At 43.8% G+C, this 21635-nt stretch overlaps 2 protein-coding genes across 4 annotated transcripts; both read left to right on the top strand.

The window, feature by feature from the left end:
• The first annotated feature begins 161 nt into the window (after positions 1 to 161).
• LOC311498283 (synaptosomal-associated protein 25) lies at positions 162 to 11725 on the top strand. Of its 2 annotated transcripts, XM_084558817.1 has the most exons (8): positions 162 to 231; positions 3428 to 3599; positions 6665 to 6706; positions 7035 to 7083; positions 7914 to 8025; positions 9204 to 9350; positions 9527 to 9671; positions 10738 to 11725. In XM_084558817.1, the coding sequence occupies exons 2-8, from the start codon at positions 3519 to 3521 to the stop codon at positions 10801 to 10803; spliced, it is 642 nt and encodes a 213-aa protein (XP_084414943.1). In that variant the 5' UTR covers positions 162 to 231; positions 3428 to 3518; the 3' UTR covers positions 10804 to 11725. The 2 variants fall into 2 exon arrangements, with proteins under 2 accessions (XP_084414943.1, XP_084414942.1); XM_084558816.1 differs by lacking the exon at positions 162 to 231 and having other exon boundaries at positions 3412 to 3599.
• Positions 11726 to 12110: 385 nt separating this feature from the next.
• LOC311497934 (uncharacterized protein) lies at positions 12111 to 20255 on the top strand. 2 transcript variants are annotated; one of them, XM_084558325.1, is made up of 7 exons: positions 12111 to 12167; positions 14490 to 14790; positions 15390 to 15484; positions 15601 to 15757; positions 15874 to 16056; positions 18638 to 18685; positions 18809 to 20255. In XM_084558325.1, the coding sequence occupies exons 2-7, from the start codon at positions 14649 to 14651 to the stop codon at positions 19657 to 19659; spliced, it is 1476 nt and encodes a 491-aa protein (XP_084414451.1). In that variant the 5' UTR covers positions 12111 to 12167; positions 14490 to 14648; the 3' UTR covers positions 19660 to 20255. The 2 variants fall into 2 exon arrangements, with proteins under 2 accessions (XP_084414451.1, XP_084414452.1); XM_084558326.1 differs by lacking the exon at positions 18638 to 18685.
• The last annotated feature ends 1380 nt before the right edge of the window (positions 20256 to 21635 follow it).

Raw genomic sequence — 21635 nt, 5'->3', positions numbered from 1 at the left:
AGGAAGACACGAGGACACAGGAAGTTTAATACTTTAAGGGTGAGGACACAGAAGTGTCTGTTTGCTGGAGGGCGGGGGCGGGGCCGGGGTGCAGGGGAGGGAGGGAGGGGGGAGAGGGGACGGGAGGGGGGAGGACAGAGATGCTGAGGAGGGAGAACGAAGCGAGGAGGAACAACAGGTCTCTGCCGCGCTCCGGAAGATCTGGAGCAAAAAACGCGTGAATCTCCACAGGTAGGAGGAATTAATCACAGTTTATAGGAGAGAGGACACCGAGCACGGGTCAGACTGTTAGAGGAAGTTAGAATGAGTTAGGGATTAGAGTAAAGAGTTTAAATGTGGAGAAGTGTTGCAGCCATTGAGAGGCATTCTGATCTAAAAGCTGCAGCTGCTTCTTTATTCTCTCTGCTCTCTGGATGTTTAACAGCAGATAGACCTTTAATGATCACCTGAGCTTTATTGGCTTTTAAAAGAAGAAACTGCAGGTCTGAGATTTTGAATGAAGGGAGAATATGTCCCCCTGATGTTTGCTGTTGAGCAGGAAATATGACTAACAGTAAAAGTTGAAGGAGAAGTCATCAGAGAATACTTTGGAGCGTTTCCCATCTTTCAGATTTCATTCTTCTCCTCTGCTCTGAGTCTCCTTCCTCATCGTCTTTATTCCAGCAGGTGGTGATTAGTGGTGAGGCCTAATTATGATGCTGCAGCCTCATAACACAATGTCTGAAAAGAAACGTGGAGGAGAGGTGGTGGGTGGGTGGAGGGTGGGGGGTATCGTTATTATGTAGGGAGGACCCAACACCTGGCTGGAGGCTGCAGGGACAACTAATGACCGTCTAATTAGAGAGGAGTCAGTCACTGTGAGGAGAAGGTAGCTGTACCTCAGTCATCTCTCTTCATCTCGTCTGTAGATACTGAAGCATCTGGGACGTCTGTGTCTGACGTCAGATTAATGTAAATGTGTAAAAACTTCTTTAAATAAGACTTTATTGATCGACAGGGAGACGTAGGTGAGACACAAACATAGCTAATTGAATACAGGAGCAAAGGAACACTATGGACGTATATTCTGCAGAAATGACACGATAAATCAGTGAAATACCAGGTATGTGTGTGTGTTTCAGTATGAAAAGTACATTTCCTGACTTGCAGACAGATTCACTGTCCACAGGATCCTTGAGATGTGGAGGAAAGTTAATTAAAGCTGATATTTAACGAGTCCTATAAAGAGAAAGAAAACTCCTTCTGTCATCATATGAAAAAAAAATTACAGCCAATTCAGACCCAGCAATAAAAACCCAGAGGAGGCTCAAAAATCAAACCCTGATTCCTAGAAGTCAGCGTTTACACCTCGTGGATAGCTGAACCGGGACGTCCTGTGATCAGTGTCAGCCGTCGCAAACAAAACAAAACTCATAAAAGGTTCCACATTGTTGCACGACCTCTTCCTCTGAAAGAGTGCCAGGCTTAGCGGCATTTAATGCGTTTTAATTTTCCTTTAAATGTTTTTGTAGCAGTCGTACGTCCTACTTTTCTCTGCAAACCAAACACAGATGTAGGAGCGGCGGTAGAAGGATAGGAGTGATTTCAGAGAAAGTAGAGTCTCTACTGGGGCTTCTTAACCAACGCTGTGGTGGTGTTTGGCCTCCAGTCAGAACAACAACACAACCTGTAAAATAATTATCCTGTCACCAAACCGTCTGAAATATATCTGAGTTAAATTACTGGCTTTCCAGCAAGGCTTCAACACAGGAACTAGAATATTAGGAGAAGGAGAGAGATGACGGGGGAGATGAGTCGAAGCAGAAGGAGTAACCGGAGTGATGGCGGCTGGACATGGACGGTAGAGGACAGTGATTATATTTTACAGCTAACTGAGACTGGAGGCTGGACGTTAACTGGCTGGTTGTCAGGAGAACCAGCTGTAATTACTGACATGGTTCCTCCAGAGCTACCATCACTCACCAGGTGGCTCTGCTGCTGCTCTGGGGTCACGTTCATGTCAGTTAGAAAGACGCAGCTTGTTGTTTTATTCTAATGTTTTATGTTTGAACTGGAGATAACTATGGTTTAATAGAAGTGCTGCATATGTGATGTGAGGAGCAAGGGATGGAAAACAGAGACAGGAAAGACAGGATGGACGACTCAAAGTCAGTTTAATGAGGACACAACAAACAAACAGGTATAGCTCAACCAGCAGGAAAATCTGGGACTTTACGGTGGGACGACCTGCAGCAGACAGTTTAGAAAGGGGGGAGGGGGGTCTGATGGGATAACATGAAACAGGTGGACCTGTGAGGACAAAAGACAAGGGACGATAGGTGAGAGCACAAAGACAAGAACAGGAAGTAAAAACTGACGTCAGGCTTCAATGATCCCAGGTGGAAATAAATGTAAAAAACTACAGTTTAGATTAAAAATAGAATAGGACACATATTTACAGTCGCTGTACCAAGTTTAAGTCACTTCAAACCAACCAGTTGAATATTTAAACACTACAGACGTCATGAATATCATGAATAATGACACGATAAATCTGTTAAATGACAGATTTTTCAAGATTGTTGCACAGAATGAAAAGTACATTTCCTGAGATCCAGACACATTTATTGTCCAGAGGGCGTCTGTGGTTCTTTAGGAGAACAAAGGCTGATGTTTAAATAGTTCTATACTGCTGTAAGGACAAAGAAATCTGCTTAATGTACTTTATTATCAACTTATCGTCATAGAAAGTCAGAATAAAAACAAGAGGAGGCTTCATTTAGTGATGGGATGAAAAGAGGACAGGAAGTAAAACCAGACACAGGGGGAGGGATCCTTAGCTCAGAGTAAAACACAAGTCTAGAAAAGAAATAATGCATCGGAACCTGATCAGCCACAACATTATGACCACTGACAGGAGAAGTGAATAACATTGACCATCTTGTGACAGTTCAATGTTCTGCTGGGAAACTTCTGGACCTGGCATTCATTGGTGTGGATGTTACTTAGACATGTAGCACCCACCTAGACCAGACCAGGCCCCCCCACCTAGACCAGACCAGGCACCCCCACCCCATAGCAATGACACTCCTTGATGGCAGCAGCCATCCCCAGCAGGATGCAGCCTGACACAGACACACACACAAAAACACTTTAGGAACAACTAAAAAAAAAACATGAAGAACAGCACAAGGTGTTGACCTGGCCTCCAGATTCACTAGATCCCAAACTGATCAAGTATCTGTGGGATGATCCATAGAGGCCCCTCGCCTCAAAGACCTCCCCACTAACAACAGGACACCCTCAGAAGGTCCATGTCCATTCTCTGATGAGTCACCACAAGGGAGACCTGCACAATATTAGGTCATAATGTTATGGCTGATCAGCGTATGTGAATTCAATCTGGAAAGTAGAATTGCTCTCTCTCTCTCTCTCTCTCTCTCTCCAGGTGTCAGAACCACCTGATGCTGCAGCCTAATCTGGTCACCTGGGACTGAACACACACACACACATTAACACACACACACATTAACACACACATGGCCGGCATGCGTTCAGACCCGCCTGTCCTGACGGAGCAGGAGGAGCTACAGAGGAGAGCCAATCAGGTCACAGACGAGGTAAATAATGGCTTCATTAATCATTTAAACTCTTCTGATGGATGTGAATCAACTGTTTCTGTTGCAAGAGCGAAGCGTTGAGGACGCGTCAGGACTTTGTCTCCAAGAAGACAAATCAGTCCATGAATCAGAATTAACTCTGGGTCTGAAGGCGTCCTCTGAGGCCAGACAGACGCTGGAGGAGATTTCTCTGATTAGTTCCTGAGATGACGAAATAAAAATCTCTCTCTGCTCCAGCAGATGTGACTCCTCTGTAGATCAGTCTGACAGACACAGTTCAGCTTCTGATAGAAACATCTCTGTATAGATGACCTTCAGTCTGCTCAGCGTCTTAATACGATGGTTATGACTCCACTGCTATAGAAACCATCAACATCATCCAGATACACAATAAAACAGGACGTAGCATGGTAGACAGGTATCTCATATAGAGATGAATGTCATTACTAAAGAAAGAAACTCACTTAGAACAATTCATAAAGTCTCCTCTCACTCTCTGCAGCCACCAGCGCCACATACGTCAAATCCAGCAGAAGCATCAATGTCGACCCAATAAAATGACAAAAATATACAGAACAGATGTAAATACAATTCATTTTACTCACCAGAACTTTAGAAACTATTTAGAGTTCTCCTCAGAGCCTGTCAACCAAGGGTAGTGCTCATAGTTGCTGACCTGAAAGTTTCCCCGGCTGGGTCAGGCTAGCTAGCTCCAGGGTTGGGCGGCCTTTCCTCACAATATCCAGCTTTTCCTTCAAAGTCTGCCGTGAAAATGTCTTTCTAAGAAGATCTGCAACCAAATGGATAGCCTCTCCTCCTTCCTCCATGGTGGCTTCAACAAATAGCTATCAAAACGTTAACGTTGTGCAGCTAGCAACAGATGAACATGAACCGCTAGCTTAGCTTAAACGGAGCGGCTCTCTGACCATCCAATCAGAGGACGGTAAAACGCTGACGCTACCGTAGGCCACAGAGAAGGACTAAGAATACCAACTAGAAATGTGATTGGTTAAAGGAACAGCGTCATTACAATGTGTTTCAGTTTTAATTGTGAAGGCCCAGGAAGATTTCTTTGACTCCAGCAACATATGATGATGAAATATGATTGGATAAAAGCTCTAATGCTAAGCTACACTGACAGAAGCACCACAGCTGAGAGACAGACAAGACAGAACATGAAAAGAATAAACTATTGGAATAATTTAATAAGATTAATGGGGAAATTCAGTGATTTAGATGAAGTTTAGGCCACAGAGAAGGATTTACTGATACCACTGATATAACAGGAGATATAAAAATAAAACAGAAAATCATAAAATGTAACTCCAGATTTCAGATGAACAAGGGAATGAATAAAAAGTTTTATTTAAAAAAAATATCTAAATCATCTCCTCCAAGACATCTTTAAAGATAAAACCACCAACATTAACATCCTCCTTATGACAGCTCTCAGCTCACACAGACTCATCCTTTCATAACTGTTTCCTCCGGGAGTGTCACAAGGTTTCTGTGTCACACCCACAAATAAATAAATAAATAAATAAATAAAAACCCTCATGAGGATCTGAAGAATGTCTCGGCCCAAACAAAAGATTTTAAATAATCACGGTGTCGAGCAGAGGGACGCAAACTATGCTCCACACAAGAGATCCACAGAGGACAGAGCTCTGCCTGAGGGGAGTGTCCCCTTTAAGGACACCTGGCTCACCTGGTTGCCGTAGCGACAGCTGGTCTCCCAGTGCAACCGTCTGTAGAGATACAGATGAGCTCATGCGCTCAGTGTGTGCTTGTAAACACACACACACACACACACACACACACACACACGTACACACACCGTCCCTGGTGTTTAAAGGCTACTGCAGGTCAAAGACATTTGTCATCTCATCGTCCCCTACGGTGGGGAAGTCCCCGGGGACAGACGTGATATTTACACAACGCAGCGAGGAGCCGACAGGAGAACTCTCGTCAACATGTCTGCTCTGACTGAAACAAGAGTTTGATGTGAAGTCTAGGGACGTCCCGATCGCCATCAGGGCCGATCCAGGTCATTTAAGAAATCATCAGATCGCTGTCGGGCTTCAGTCAGAGCTGAGACTTTTAGAGTTATTTTAGGTCTGTCATAAACCAAAAACAACAACAACTTCTGCTGCTGCTGTTTTAATGGTGGTTGGCTAGAGGCAAAGCTGGCAAAAATCGAAGAAGAAGAAGAACTAGACCCTGTGTCTGTAATGTACTGTGGATGTGTGGTGAGGTGGTAGTAGTTGATCATCTAAACAGAATCCATGGAGTCCACTCAGTCAAAGGCTGCACCCAAACAACAACAACAAACACTGAACGTTTAAAAGAAGAGAAAAGTTTCCTGGAGACAGCGTCAAGGAGAAACATCTTCCAGAGAGGGTTAGGGAGTTTATGGCAGCGTTGGATGACCAGAACATTTCTGGAGTAGAGAACACAAGGTACCAGCTACCCTCTCCACACTACATTAACTTTGACTGAAAGATTTATTGGACTGAATCCAGTCCACTCTAGGAGAAGACAAGGAAGACAAGGACAGACTTTAGGAAGCTACAGGAGACCAACTCTAGGAGAAGACAAGGAAGACAAGGACAGACTTTAGGAAGCTACAGGAGACCAACTCTAGGAGAAGACAAGGAAGACAAGGACAGACTTTAGGAAGCTACAGGAGACCAACTCTAGGAGAAGACAAGGAAGACAAGGACAGACTTTAGGAAGACACAGGAGACCAACTCTAGGAGAAGACAAGGAAGACAAGGACAGACTTTAGGAAGACACAGGAGACCAACTCTAGGAGAAGACAAGGAAGACAAGGACAGACTTTAGGAAGCTACAGGAGACCAACTCTAGGAGAAGACAAGGAAGACAAGGACAGACTTTAGGAAGACACAGGAGACCAACTCTAGGACATTTAACATCAGATCAGGACTAAATATCGAATCAAAATGTGTGTTGACGGAAAATTTGTTGTGATGAAAAACGCTGATGTCAGCTATTGTCTTTTAAATGAATGAATCATTGAGGCAAATATTGTTTGTGTCTTTCAGTCGCTGGAGAGCACACGGCGGATGATTCAGCTGGTCGAGGAGGTAAACACACACAGACATGTTTCAAACTTTGGGAGGAATTTCCTTTGACCTAATGCATTAGGTCTCCCAGCTGGACAATAACATTTATCTAAAACTTAGCTCTCTGTGTTTCCACTGTTGAGGAAATGAGCAAACTGGTCACACAGTGTAGTATTTATACTTTCTGTCTTCTGCGTCTTTTGCTTTTCGGTTTATTTCTGTAACTTCCAGCTGTGCTGTCGTGTGGTAATCGTTGGTTTTGACACTGACAGAAAGTGTCTGCATCGACACCATGCACCTTTTTCATTTTGATGTGTTCTTCTGTGCTCTCTCTCTCTCTCTCCTGCAGAGTAAAGATGTGGGGATCAGGACGGTGGTGATGTTAGATGAACAAGGAGGTAATCACTTCTACTCTGTTACTTACTGAGCTCCTGCTCTTCTCAACCACACCTCAAACACACATCTCACCAGAGTCATGACATTTCATTTGGATCACATCTTTGAAGCCTGACTCTTGTTTGGAAACACACGACCAATCAGCTCCATCAGCTGAAACCATGTGTTGTACCCTGTTCCTCTCTGCTCTTGTTGCAACGCCATAAAATCCACCACCGCCACCGCCGTAAACCTCCTGTCCCTAACAGAGCAGTTGGAGCGTATTGAGGAAGGCATGGACTCCATCAACAGGGACATGAAAGAGGCAGAGAAGAATCTGACAGACATGGCCCAGTGCTGTGGTCTGTGTATCTGGCCAATCAGGAAGTAGGTCCAGGAGAGAAACCCCAAACTGGTGCCCAGTTCCACCAAATGAGATTTCAATGAGGTATTTATTGGAGTTAGATTAGAGCATGGATCAGACTGACGCCTCCTGTACTCAGTCAGTACTGTTGTTTGATCATTAAGGCTCATTTCTGCACAATACATTTAAACTTTTTTTTAAATCCCACAGTGAGCACAAACTATTTAAAAAATAAAAAGTATGCATGCAGAACAACCTGGAACTGGGCACCAGAGTGTACAGAGCTGACCTGATCAGTAATTAGTCTGGCCCCGGCGTGCAACAGAATTTATTTTTTATTATTTGCGAGTAGTTCAGGAGCTGGTGTTTCAGTTTGTTTGTGCAGTTTGTTGGGGAAATAGTTGGTGACTTTTATTTCTGTTTGGATTTTGCTTTGCCTTCTGCCTCCTCCTCCTCTTCCTCCTCCTCCTCCTCCTCCTCCTCTCGCAGAGCAGTTGGAGCGTATAGAGGAGGGTTTGGATCAGATCAACTCTGATATGAAGGAGGCAGAGAAAAACCTGACTGACCTGGGCAAGTGCTGTGGCCTCTGCTCCTGTGATAAGTAGGTGGAGGTGTGTGTGTGTGTATTTGTGTGTGTTTGAGTGTGTTCGTACCAGACAACAGAAGGTTGTAGAAACCAAACAAATAAAACTGGTCTGATGAGTCCCAGTTTTCTGCTGCAACACTCAGGACAACCTAAAAGCACGGATCCATACCTGCCTTGGGTCAACAGCTCAGGTGTGGGACTGCTGCTGACCCTGTCCGTTGCTTTAAGACCACAGTGTACCATGTTGTGATGCTACTTCCATGTCATAAAGCTCCATATCACCTCAAATGACCTCCACAGTCACCAGACCTTAGTCCAAGGGAGTGGCATCGTGGATGTTTAGCCGACAAATCTGCAGCAACACGTACCGTGCACTCTGAGAAAGATTTCCAGCAATTAGTTGAATCTATTGCATGAATAATTAAAGCTTCTGAGAGCGAAACATGTCTAACCTGGTCATTAGCACGGGGGTTACTAATAATAATAATGTCAACAATGAGGAGGTCTTGTTTGAGGAGAATTTCAGAAAATTAAAAGACCAAATCTTCAGAAAGAGACAATTATTTCATTAATCCAGTGACATATATTGTGTGAATTATTTTATTATTTTTAAATATAAGATAACTAATTTAAAGGTAATCTTTCAAGCAAATTTAATTATGGCATCACAGTTTTGAAGACTTTCTGTGATCCTTTAGCAAGCTGTGGTGGATATTTGTCAGTGCTCTTTAAAACATTTACCCTAGAATTCATTCCACTTAAATGAATGGTTTAAAAGGTTTTGATAATTTGATCCTTTAGCTTCAAAAATATTAACAAAGCTCAACAAAAAACAATAAAATTCTTTTTCATTTTTAATTATATTTTAATAAAATAGAGGCAATGTCTTGTAAATTGAATATCTAAAGCAGATCATAAACTATTTATTTGTTGCAGCCCTTAAAGGCTTTTCAACACCAATTAGAAAAAGAAAACACAGTCAGTTCTACTTATTTAAAGTATTAGTTGTCGTTAAAAACACAAAGGAGTTTTCTTTCTGGTTGACTCGTTGCTTTCAGCTTTAGTTGCGTGCTCGCTTTGCTTTGTGACGTGTTTTCACCAGCGCTGTAAACGTAACGCATGCGTCACCCGACGGAAGCCTTGATTCCCTGATGCTGCAGCTACAGACGCTGATAAAGTCTTTTTTCTCCCAGACTGAAGGCGTTTGAGGAGAGTGGGGCGTACAAGGCAGTTTGGGGCGGAGCCTCCGGTCAGGATGGCGTCGTGTCCAATCAGCCGCCGTCGTCTCGCGTCGTGGACGAGAGGGAGCAGATGATCATGAGCGGAGGATACATACGGAGGTGAAGAGTTTACTGAGGTGCTGTAGGTGTGCCCGAGGCAGCTGCACGGTGGAGTGTGTGTTTGCTCTTCTGATATGTAATACCTCCAGTCAGCGGTCACACGGGCAGCTGGACAAACACGGGACAAGTTCTAATAATCACATCTGTGTGTGCTTTCATGCTCTGGCTCCGCGCAGGGTGACTAATGACGCCCGCGAGGACGAGATGGAGGAGAACCTGGCTCAAGTCGGCAGCATCATCGGAAATCTAAAGAGCATGGCCCTGGACATGGGCAACGAGATCGACACGCAGAATGTCCAGATCGAACGCATTCAGGGGAAGGTACTGACTGCTGTCACCTCACCACACATTACTCTGGAGGTTCATGAGTTATCAACACAGTGTGTCACAGAAAGGGACAAAGAAATGCAGCTCCTCCTAGAACGGAGCCCAAGCTGCCCTGCAGATGTGCAGCTGTGGTGTTTTGGAGATTGAGCTTCGCCCACAGGCTATATGCGGCTTTATGTGTGTTATTATTATTAATAAGAATTAATGAGCATTACACCCCGTCCTCAGAGTAGACTGGGCTTAAAATGTGAAAATGTTTTTGCACCCTGTCAGAGTTTTCTTCATTTCTGCATAAAAAATGACTCAGATTTCAAACAAGTCCTGAAAGTAGACAAAGAGAACACAAATATTACACTAGTGTGTTTGTTTATTCTGGAAAATGAGCCAATATTACATATCAGTGAGGCGCACCTCTAAGATTACAAGTTCATTTCAAGGCCAAATTAGAGTCTGATCTTCACAACACACGTTTGTGGAAGTGTATGACGACACGGACAAAGGAGCTTTCTGAGGAGTGATTTTACAGTCACTGCAAAGATCAGTCCACTTTTCCCTCAGAAGCAACTACAACCTGATTTATTTATTAACATCTCACCCAAGCGTTGAGGCTACACACACATATAACTTCAAGAGATCATGAAGACACAAAACATGCATGAGCCTTCATACTTCACGCTGCTGTGTCAATGAGGATAAATATTTACTTGCACGCTACAAAATAAACCACAACTAAGCTGGATTCCACCACCTGCCTTTTTTATTAAACCAGAGATTGTGATTTGATTCACCTCAACATTCAGTTGCTGATTTCCACGGCACGATTATCTGCCCTAACCAACCTTCAAACCACGAGATCGCTTCCAGATCTGAAGCTTTTAAATCAGTTTCTTTCTTTTCCAGCGTGCACCGGTGGAAACTGGCAGCACACGTCTTATCGTTTTTCATCGCTCAAACTTTTAAGAGCGTCTGCTTTAGCTTGTGCAGTAGCTCCGGTGTTTTCTTCCTGCCAGGTTCCTTCTAACATTTCCTGTTTCTTTTTTTTCTGCCCCTCTCTCTGCAGGCGATTCTCAACGTGTCCCGCATCGACGCTGCCAACCAGAAAGCTAACAACCTCATGAAACGATAGGAGTTTCTCCACCGCTCTCCATCCACTCTTGTTTTTTTTACTAAACTATGCTTTTGCATGCCGTGCCAATGTGTTGACACCGTCCTCCTGTAGCCTTGCATTTGTCACTGTCCATCACGAAGCATGCTGTAATTAGTACTGCTCTGATATTCCTGTAGTAGTGGCCTTATGAGGTATCAATTATCTCTTGTGTTTTAATATTTTCCCCGGGACTGGTCTGATGAACCCTTCTGAAATGTGTTTTGTAGGGATTTGATCGCCCTTATCATCCTACTGTAGGTTTCATGCGCTTGTATCACGACCTGTCGGTGGTCAGATCCCTGTGGGGAAAGTGGGTCACTGCAGCAGTGTACCAATTTATCAATACGTGTGGAGAAAAACACAACGAAGAGCGTCTCCCTGGGTCGTACCGTGCATCTTAAGCACAATTTGTCGCATTTACTTCTTCTGCACAGATAAAAACAGAGCTCAGTGTGTGCAGGAAACATCACCACTGGGTTTCTGAAAACAAAACAAACCAGCAGCCAGGTCAGTCCTCAACACAACCCACCCCCCACCACACACACTGTCTCTGGTCTGAGACGGCTGAAACACGTGCGTGGTGGCGCCCTCCGCAGGCCCAGTCGGGTATTGCACAGAAGAAGGAAACACGTATTTGCCTCCAGTGGAAAATCTCTGGCGACACCAAGCGGACACATGCGGAACTACTTCCTCATTCCTGAGCTCTCCATCTTCTTTCTTATCCCACGTTGGTGACTCGACACTGAATGTTACTGCGCCATGATTTTGCAAATAACAGTAAAGGATGACGAGTTGATGTTTGACCTGAAGCAGGCCTCCCTACTCCCCCACACAGCAGGGTTTAAGACATCTAGGACAAAGTGGTGCAACTAGTGAGCATGCATCTCGTTGTTTTGTTGTCATAAAATGCTAAATTATGAATGTTGTGAATTAAAAAGCGTGCAAAGAAACACGGCGTGCGTGTGTTTGGACTCATTAACTTATGCGGGGTAAGTGGGAGGGGTTTCCTGAAAGGGGGGGGGATTATGTGCATCACAAGGGGGTTTAATAATCACAAGTTTTTCATCATATCATTAAACAAAATCTTAATTATTTGTGAGGAATTCGTTAGTTTTGGGTGAAAACGGGACTGCTTGGTGCACACTACGCCTGTGGCAGCTGGGGGCGCGCATTCCCCTGAAAAATGTTGCGCGTTCAAGACGAAAGAGGGGGGGGTGAAAAAAAAAAAAAAAACTCTCACGCGCTGCGGAGTCTGCGCAATTCGCTTGTTCTCGTCAGTCCGAACTTTCGGGAGAACCGCGGAGGAAGGAGGAAGGAGGGGAGAACCACGCCATTTTTTTCTGGTAAACATTTTGCAACCTATTCCAACTGTTTGCTACGGACACTGCGATTAATTAAATGCAACGCGCCGCTGTTTTTAAAGCGTAGAGTAGAAGCGCTGGTAGCTACTGTACCGTAAAAATTAAAATAAGAAATATCAGCGTAGCGCCGAAGCTAGCTGACATTTCGTCCTCTATCTTGATAATCGCGTAGCTGGACTCGGCGGCAGCGGAAGCGGCGCATAAACACACTCCGCCCGCTGTGTGAGAGTACGCGTTTAACGTCCGCGGTGAACGAACGTATCCGCACCGAGATTCACGTTTAATAAGTTTGCTTTGCTGTTCGTAACGCGGCGGAGTTTGAGCCCGTTGTTGTAGCTAACAGAGATGGCGGAGTCCGTAGGCAGCTCCCCGTGTTGAACCATCAGGCGGAGAGGAGGCAGGCTCGAGCTCAACAAAGACTCGAGAAGACCGCCGCTGATTGGCTCAGAGCCACCACGTGACCACTCCAACGGTTATTTAAATCACTTCGTAATCAGAACTTCTCAACTGTAAATAGGAGCAGTTATATATTTCGGCAGCTTATTTATTAACTATTATTTATTAACTATAACTTTAATTAAAAGAAATAGCTAAAGACAAAAGTTAAAATAGAAGGAAATTCTTAGAAGCTTAACTGTTTATCATATTTTCACCAGTTTATATTTAGTGTTTGCGCTTGTTGCATATTTATTTTAAAGTATGTGCTCCAGTCTTTATTTAAAAAAAACAGCTATTTACTTGTAACTGGAGATGTATATTTAATAATAGTACATTTAGAAGTCATTACTCATCCTGTTTTTTTTCCTCCATGTTTATTTTAACATCCAACCAGGAGGGGGCAGTATGGACACACAAAGATAAAGAAAAACAAGATTTTCTAGGCTCGTAACAAATAACAAATTAATCAAATATATATTCTTGTTTGTATTTCTTATTCTATTTTTTATTTATTTATTTTTTTGGTGTGGAGTTCAAACTACAACACAAATGGTGTAAAGGTGGAGTCATTTCATAATGAGAAGTTCTCAGCTGTAAACCAACTGTACGTTTTGACAGCATTAACTGTTTGCCTGCGTATCGGTGAAAAAAACGGACTTTAACAAAATATCTAAAGCCAAATCAAAGTAAAACACATTAATTCTTAGAAACTTAACTATTTATCATGTTCTTCGGTGCTTGTTATTGTTATATATTTATTTTAAGGTCTGTATTTCAGAATGATGGAGACATTAACAGTCTTTAAAAAAAAAAAAAAAAAACATAACAGGATAATTACAAAGAATTTGCTTATTGATGAAGATGTATATTTAGTAATAGTGTAAGAAATCATTACTCATCCTGTTTTTTTTTCCTCCATGTTTATTTTAAACTCGGACCAGGAGGGGGCAGTATGGACACACAAGCTAATGACAAAACAAGATTTTCTAGACTCGTGAAAATAAATTAAATCCAACTCTACAGAAGCTTATTACTCAAATATGTACTCTTACTTGAATTTCTTATTCTGTTGGTTGTCCTTCTACTTTGTTCTAATCAAAGTAAAGTTCCAAAATGGAAACCAGTTCCTTTAAAAGCTCCTCTGTTACAATTAGACGCTGAGACTCTCGGGACAGAGCTGGCACTGCTCCTGCACTCACTCGACAAAATATTAGGTACGGCGGTGAACATGAATGCGTTTTAAGTAGAGACAGCGGCATTCGCGTTCACTAGGGTTCCTAATAAACTGGTGAGTGAGTGTTTATGTCAACTCTGCCTTCCACAGGTACATAGAAAAATAAATAAGTTGTGTTCAGATATTTTTCAGTTATACTGAGACAGTAAAAGTACTAGTTCTGTTATTAAAGTACGATATCTTGCCAAAACATTTCACTCGTGAAAAGGAATTCCTCGGTGCCGTTAAACTGGTGTACCTAATGAATTGTCCAGTGCACATGCGACCTGCTTTACCAACATCTTTGTTGCGTAAACGCTCTGCACCGTTGGCTTTAAAACCGACCTACGTTTAATTATCTCGGTATGAAAAATGTCTGTGTCACTGTCTGGGTTCTGTTTTATACTGCCACCAAGTGTTGAACAGGACGATCTACTGGGCGTCTCTTTGTTTTCATGTCAAATATTCAACATTTATTATTATTAGTTATTTTATTTTTGGGTTTTGAGACATTTATTTTTTGAACAACAATTTAAGGCGTCACAGATAAACATTATCATTGTGACACTCCTGCCAAAAGCCGTCGTTGTCTTACACTGTCTCTCTTTTATCCCCGTCTCCTTTATCCTTCTATCTTTCTTTGTTTTTTGTAGGTTCTGTGCAGTCAGAGGTTTTTTAGTCCAGACTGGCAGGCAGCTCAGGACCAGACAAGTCTTGGGAGGGCGGTGAAACTGAACTCAGGGTACCACACCGAGTTTTAACCCGGGGCTCTCTCTCTGAAGAAGAGGAGTGGACGAGGCAGCGGCGGCGCCATGTCGGCCAAGTGGACTGAAGACGATGAAGAGTTTAGGATTGAAGGGGTGAAAGGAAGTTTGAAATCCAAACCGAGGTTCTCCTTCAACGAGGTCAAGCTGCTGCTGCAGGCCGTGAAGAGGAACAGATACATCATCCTCAGTGAGTGGGAACGACATGGTCTTGTGTTTAACGTGATTCTTTAGGGGTGTCTCTTGTGAAGAAGTTGTACTGGAGAAATAAGTAGATCGTTATTAACACTCAGATTCAGGAACGCTGTGACATGCCGTTCAGGAAATAGACCTGTAAAGCGATAAAGAGATCTGTTGTGACCACCAGTTTCACTTGTTGTTCTTTTAACGCTTAATCCAAGAACCCGATATTTAATAACACACATACTCGTCTGTGCAGGAAGAACAACCGTCACATCCTGATGCCAGAGATAACGCAGGCTACGTTATTTGAGGCAGATGTTGGCAGATTAGGTTTCCATTGGGTCCGTGTGATATGTCCTAAAAGTAAACACGTTTAAGCGTCTACCGTGGTCGTGGTTTTAACGTGTGGTGCCCGTAGTGCTAGCAGAGCGTTAAACCAATCAACTTACATCTGAAATACATCCTGAAACTGATCTGGAAGGAGCAGCTCCACCCAGTAGTTCATATTTTGAAGCAGTGAGAGGCTCTCCAATAAATAACACAGATAAATACAGACTTGGTGCACTAATGTCATAAATCTAACATCACTTATCTTCTTTCCTGTAGGGAAGTTTAACCAAGGTGTTTCAGCTGAAGCCAAGAAGCAGACCTGGGCTGAAATCACAGATCAGGTCAACAGCCTGGGAGAGAATCACAGAGAGGTTAGTGTCGTATTCGTCTTCTGTTTAGCAGCTTGGACGCCATTCAGCTTCAGTAGTGAAACACGTCCGCGTGTCAAGGATTAATTGTAAAAGGATCTTCTGTTTTCTCTCCACAGGTGCGTCAGATCATGAAGAAATGGGCCGACCTCAAGTGTGATGGAAAGCGACGCATGGCAGCCCTGCGGGGCCCCAACGGCAGCAACACGAGGAAGAAGAAACTGGGCCCCGTGGAGAGGATGGTCCACAAGATACTGATGCTGAGTCCTCAAGGAGGTGAGGCGAATCACTTTTAAAAGGTTTATAAATGAACCCAGCAGATCAGTCAGACCGTGTTTGATGAGCTGAATGTTGTTTACCAGTTTTTCATTGGTTCATCGGTTGGTTCTCAGGCGGTGACAGCGATCTGGAGGCGGCCGACGACGAGGATTTGTCAAAGTTTTACGCTAAAGGCCCGTCAGCCAACCCGTCCCCCTACTCCTACCTCAGCCTGACTGACAACCCCCACCCGTTACAAGGAGGAGCATCCTTTGAGCTTTCACCTCTCTCCTCCTCACCAGAGAAAGAACTGGGCGGTAAGTAAAGCCTCGTAACGGAAACCACAGACTCTTCTCGTTCCCGATATATATCTGACCGTTGTAGATTAATCCTTTGGTTAACCACTAAACAATAAACAACTTCCCAGAATGAACTTTAATTATTCAAGCACGCTCACCTGTGAATGAGACCAAATATTATTCATTATATGTTTCTAAATTCATTTACATTGACTTTGATTTATCTGTAATGTGAAATGCAGCTGTATTATCACTTTGGTATCAGCAGTGGCCCTAACATACATGTCTATGTGTCTATGTGAGAGGAAACTCAGCAAACAGCCTCTCAGCGCTAAACGTTCATGGACATCTACTTGGTTTAATTCTATAGATCTAGATTTCCAGAAACAAACTGATTACAACTTGATAATTTTTAAAACAAGTGTCTCCCAAACAAAATGTAGTGCTCCTTCAGTAAACATTACACAGATCTCCTTAAAGGAACAGTATGTAGGATTCTGGCTAAAGTTGTTTTCCTCGACGTTTCAGCATAATGACAGAGAAACGGGCTCATAATGCTAATGCTAATGTTAGCAATGATGACTCGCCGTTTTTATTTCCCAAACAATTCCTTACCTTTTCAATTCGATGACCCACCTCCTCTGTATGCGCTAACTAGAGATGCACCGATTACAATTTTCCCGGCCGATTCCGATTTCCGATTTTTCATTGAGTTTGACCTGCCGATACCGATTTTAGCCGATTCCGATTTCATTTTTTCTAACCACTTTACAACACACACAAAGATTTATTTTCTCTTCTTTAATATAATATTAATATTATCTTTTCTTTAATAGAACATTTTTTGAACAGATAACACTATAAAAATAGAACTATATAAATTACTCCTGGTGTGGGAAGAACCATTTCTTTCTTTTCATATCCAATATCCAACTTAAGAAATGTGATATATTTAGCAAACTAAACTTCTGTATGAAAACAGGGAAAACAGGTAATGGCAATAAAATAATATATAAATATATAGAAAAGAGAAGAAGAGAAGAAAATAGAGGCCTTAAAGATTTTCTTAACAAATATTTAAAAAAAGGTGGTGACGGTGAAGCTGGGACTAGTAAAGTGAACGTAGGTTAGAAACAGCGCAGCCAACGTTTACCAGCCTTGTAACGTAAGCTAACAGGCTAGCTCTAATGCTAACGTCCATTAGCTTGTATAAAAGCCCGACACAACACGTTATCTTTGACAGAAACAGTTGAGTTTGGTAGCTCCGTCAGAGAGGATGAGAGATCCAGCTGCAGTCAGGAGACGGAGAGAGTGATGCGGGAGGGGCCCGCTGTCCCGGAGCGGAGGGACAGAGTCAGGCTACAGGTGAGAGAAGAGAGAGAGTCACAGTGGAGCGCGGGGGGGCATCTAAGATTATCTCGTCCCGGGCCCAGGCAAGACTGTCAGCTGGCCTGCGTGTGATGCTGATGTTGCGTGATGTAAATCATGCGGCGCCCGAGTGCATTTGACCGGCAAAAAATCGGCATATGTCAGACTGACCGGCCGGTCTCCGGTCATGGCCGATCACGTGAAAATCGGCCGATTCCGGTCACTAGCCGATAAATCGGTGCATCTCTAGCGCTAACGTAACGTTACTTTGCACGAACATGCATAACTTTGTTCGACTGTCGTGAATATTTTAAATGTCCATTTACATTATGTACAAGTAAGTTAGCCAGGAGAAAATTAGCAACGTTGGCGTCTGTCTTCAAATTCTTCTCCGTTTTCAGCCGTCTCCATCTTTCAAAGGCATCTCCTACAAATCCTTGTTTTATTTCGGACTTTGTCACGACGTAGTTCGGATTCATAACGAGGTCTTTTAGGTTTAGTAACGTTATACATGTTTTATCCGACACGTTCGTAGCTGCAGCTGTGGTAACTAGAGCAGAGCTGGCAACCCGGAAGATGAAACTCTACTGACTTCGTGATTGGTCGATAGGTGGAGGGTGGCGCCTCAGACCAAAACACAACATGACAACATCAACATCAGTTGAGGGCTGCAACTCTCACTTTTAAATGACAATATCCTGGCCGGACCACTGTTGTCAGTCTTCATGTCTAGTGACATATCAGGGCCATTTTATGATTAATTGAAATACATTTCTTACATACGGTTCCTTTAATCGGGTCCAGTTGTTGTCACTGGTTCCAGTGATTTGTGGTTTCTCCACAATCTTCTCCCTCTAGTGTCACATCTTACACGTGTCCAGCTCTTCTCTGCCGTCTGATTCTGTGAAATCAGATTGTCTGAATCAGTATCAGCTCTTTTAAATCAAGATGAATTTAGCATCGTTGAGGAGTTGGTTGTTTCTCCCCTGTAGTTACAAGGTTGTTTCTGAGCAGGAGAAAGAGACAAACAAACAAACCTGTGAAGATCACAAAAGATAAAAGTTAATGAGAAAACTGCCGAGCAGAAAAAATAAGAAAGAAAAGGACACGGGTGTTTCTCAGTGTTTTATAAAACATTAGTGCTTTGTCTACGTAAAGTTAAAAAGCACCTTCCTGCACAAACACAAGCCAGTGGTTTGAGTCAAGAGTTTTCAGCTCTGATGTTTTGCAGGTGAACCTGTCCATTCCTCCTCTGACTTTGACCTGGCTGATGAAGCAGGTCAGTAATGTCCTGTTTAAAGCAAACATTAACATGGTTGCTCTTCATCAGAGCTGCTGGTAGAGGAAATGACTCGTGTGCCGCTGGCCGTTTAACTGACTGAGTGTTTTGTCCTTTTTCCAGACCGCGTCATGGACTTTGAGGACAACGACGACGCTTTGTTCTCCTCCTACCCTTCCTCTGCTCCACCACCCACCTCCTTGGATCCGCTGCCTGACAACGTCCTGACGAGAGTCAAGCCGGTCCACACCTACTCCAGGAACAGCCAGAACCACACACAGAACCCCACCTCCTCCTCCTCCACCCGACCACCGCCTGGACCTTCCTCCTCTGTGGCTTCCACTTCCTCTGACTTCCCTTCAGTGTCCGATTCGGATGCAGCGCCTCCCCCATCACGGTCCCCCTCTGGTTCCAAAGTGACCGCCTCCTCCTCCTCTCTCGCTGCTCCTCCCTCTTCTTTACCTCCCCCTTCTCCTGCATCCTCCTCTCCATCTGTCGCAGCCAATGACGCTACCTCTCAGCCTGCAGCCTCTTCTACCTCCATCCCACCTCCGCCTCCTGCTTCCTCCTCATCTGTCCCTTCTTCCAACTCTCATCAGCCTCCTCCCTCCTCCTCTGTCCTCCCACCCAATCAGCATCCGTCCACGTCGGGCACAAACCCGTCTGATCCTCTCCCGGCCGGGGCGTCCACTCGCCGGCAGCCGGATCAGGTGGCCCAGATGGCGTCCCAGAGTCTCCAGCAGCAGCGGGCCAGCAGGATGCTCCTGACGTCGGTGTCCCAGTCTCTGGAGGTGTTGGCGCAGTCCGTCCAGCTGCTGGTGGAGAGCCAGCAGGAGTTTGTGCAGGAGTCTCTGCTGCTGCAGAGGGAGACGGTGGACATCCTGAAGGACTTCTCCAACACGGCACTGACTATGCTGAGGGACAAATCCAGCAGCGGACAGCTGACGTACCATCATCCCTCCTCATACTTCTGAAAAATGGAGACAAACAAAACTAGTAGGTTTTCAAAAGAGATGGAAGATAATCTGACTCCAGACTGAAAGAGCTGCTCTCCTTTTTATGGAAATGTGACAAGACATTTACCCAGAGGCACCCTCACCCTGGCGCCACAAGAATCTGATTTGTTCTTTTTTTTTATTATTATTATTTTTTAATTCTGTATTACTACTACTAATTGTTTCTGTCACTGTAATTGGCTTTTTAAAACGTGGTGGCGACTGGATCCAGCTGATGTACGGAGGCTGATGAAGACGCTGGAGTTTCCACCCGGTTCGATGCTTTGCTCAAGAGCAGCGTGGCAGGAACAGGAAGAAGGCCTGTGTCCTCGCACTGAATGTGATCGTGGCGGTAGACGCCTCACGCAGTAACCAAACATTAGAATCAAACGTTAACCGGTTTATTTTAGGAGTAGTTATTATTATTATTATTACTTTTTACTAATTTAGAACTAATTCTCTTCATTTGTCTGTGTGAGCTGCTTCTAATAAGTCTCCCAGGTTTAAGTGAATGTAAAGTTTGTATCATAAGCCACGAGAGATGGATAGATGAATAAATAAAGAGGAATCCAGGAGTTTGTTCTGGAAACTACTTCAAAACAAAAATGGCGGCGTTCTCTCTCTCTCCTCTGCAGCGAGGCTAAAGTTATAATATCAAAGACGTGACAGAGAAAGGTGCATCATTAACTAACTGTTGCTCCTACGAGTTTTAAAGTAGAAAAACAAACTCCTACTGTCTCTCTTTTACCTCCTCTTGTTCCTGGATGCATCTGAAATCATCTTCATCCAGTTAGAATCAAGATTCAGAGGAAGAGACGGGATGAAAACGATGAGATGGCTGAAGTGCTGAAGTGAGTGGCAGGTTTGTTTTTGGTGGGGACGCGGATAATGCTTTATCAAATACGCTGATCAGGCATAACATTATGACCACCTTCCTAATATTGTGTAGGTGTCCCTTGTGGTGGGGGGGCCTGGTCTGGTCTAGGTGGGGGGGCCTGGTCTGGTCTAGGTGGGGGGGCCTGGTCTGGTCTAGGTGGGGGTGCCTGGTCTGGTCTAGGTGGGTGCTACATGTCTAAGTAACATCCACACCAATGAATGCCAGGTCCAGAAGTTTCCCAGCAGAACATTGAACTGTCACAAGATGGTTTAAATGTTATTCACTTCTCCTGTCAGTGGTCGTAATGTTGTGGCTGATCGGTGTGTTTCTTCTTCTTTACGTTTAACACTTGTTTTTTTTATATGTGTGCATGTCAGGGTTTGATTTAGGTTCTTTTTTAAATTCCTGATGCAGTCAAGTCGTCCCTGATCCGTTTCTGTGTGACGTCCCGCGGCTCAGAACAGACATGAAGACGATTTGCTTTGACCCTCCTCTGACCGACCGACCGACCGAGCGGTGTGTGTGTGTCTGCTGTAACACCAGGGCCCTGTTTCATGAAACTAGATCTGTGCTCCAGTTAAACTTCCTTTTCCTGCATGTTTTGTTCACAAATCCTTTAAATAAGTGGAAAAGTAATGAAGCTCAATACGTCTACAGGCCGCTGGGGTTCGCTTTCCCGTTTCTGAGGCTACAGTTAACGTATATCACGATAATTAGAGCTGCATTTTTAATTGTTACGCCTGAGGGGGGGTTCCTCACACATCGTTAATGCTCCTTATTCTATCACGGCAGCTCAGAGTAAAAATAAAACATAATCAGACACTGCTACGTTTTCTTTCTGTGATTGTCACTAAGCAGGACTCGCTTCATGAAACAGGCCCCAGGCTACAGGCTGCTGTTACCTACAACCTGAAGAATAAAGATTTTATTATGGAAAAATAAACAATTCTTCTGTGTCAGTATTTTACTGCAGATTTAATCTTTATTTTATGCCAACACGCGGTGCAGGTGAACACGAACACATGGACACAAATGTTCAAGTATTGAGCGGAAATAACTTCGTTTCTCTGGTTTGAGA

The sequence above is a fragment of the Chelon labrosus genome (genome assembly GCF_963514085.1).
Source record: "Chelon labrosus genome assembly, chromosome: 13".
In the NCBI taxonomy this organism is placed as follows: Eukaryota; Metazoa; Chordata; class Actinopteri; order Mugiliformes; family Mugilidae; genus Chelon; species Chelon labrosus.
This window is presented reverse-complemented; position numbering and strand designations above follow the sequence as displayed.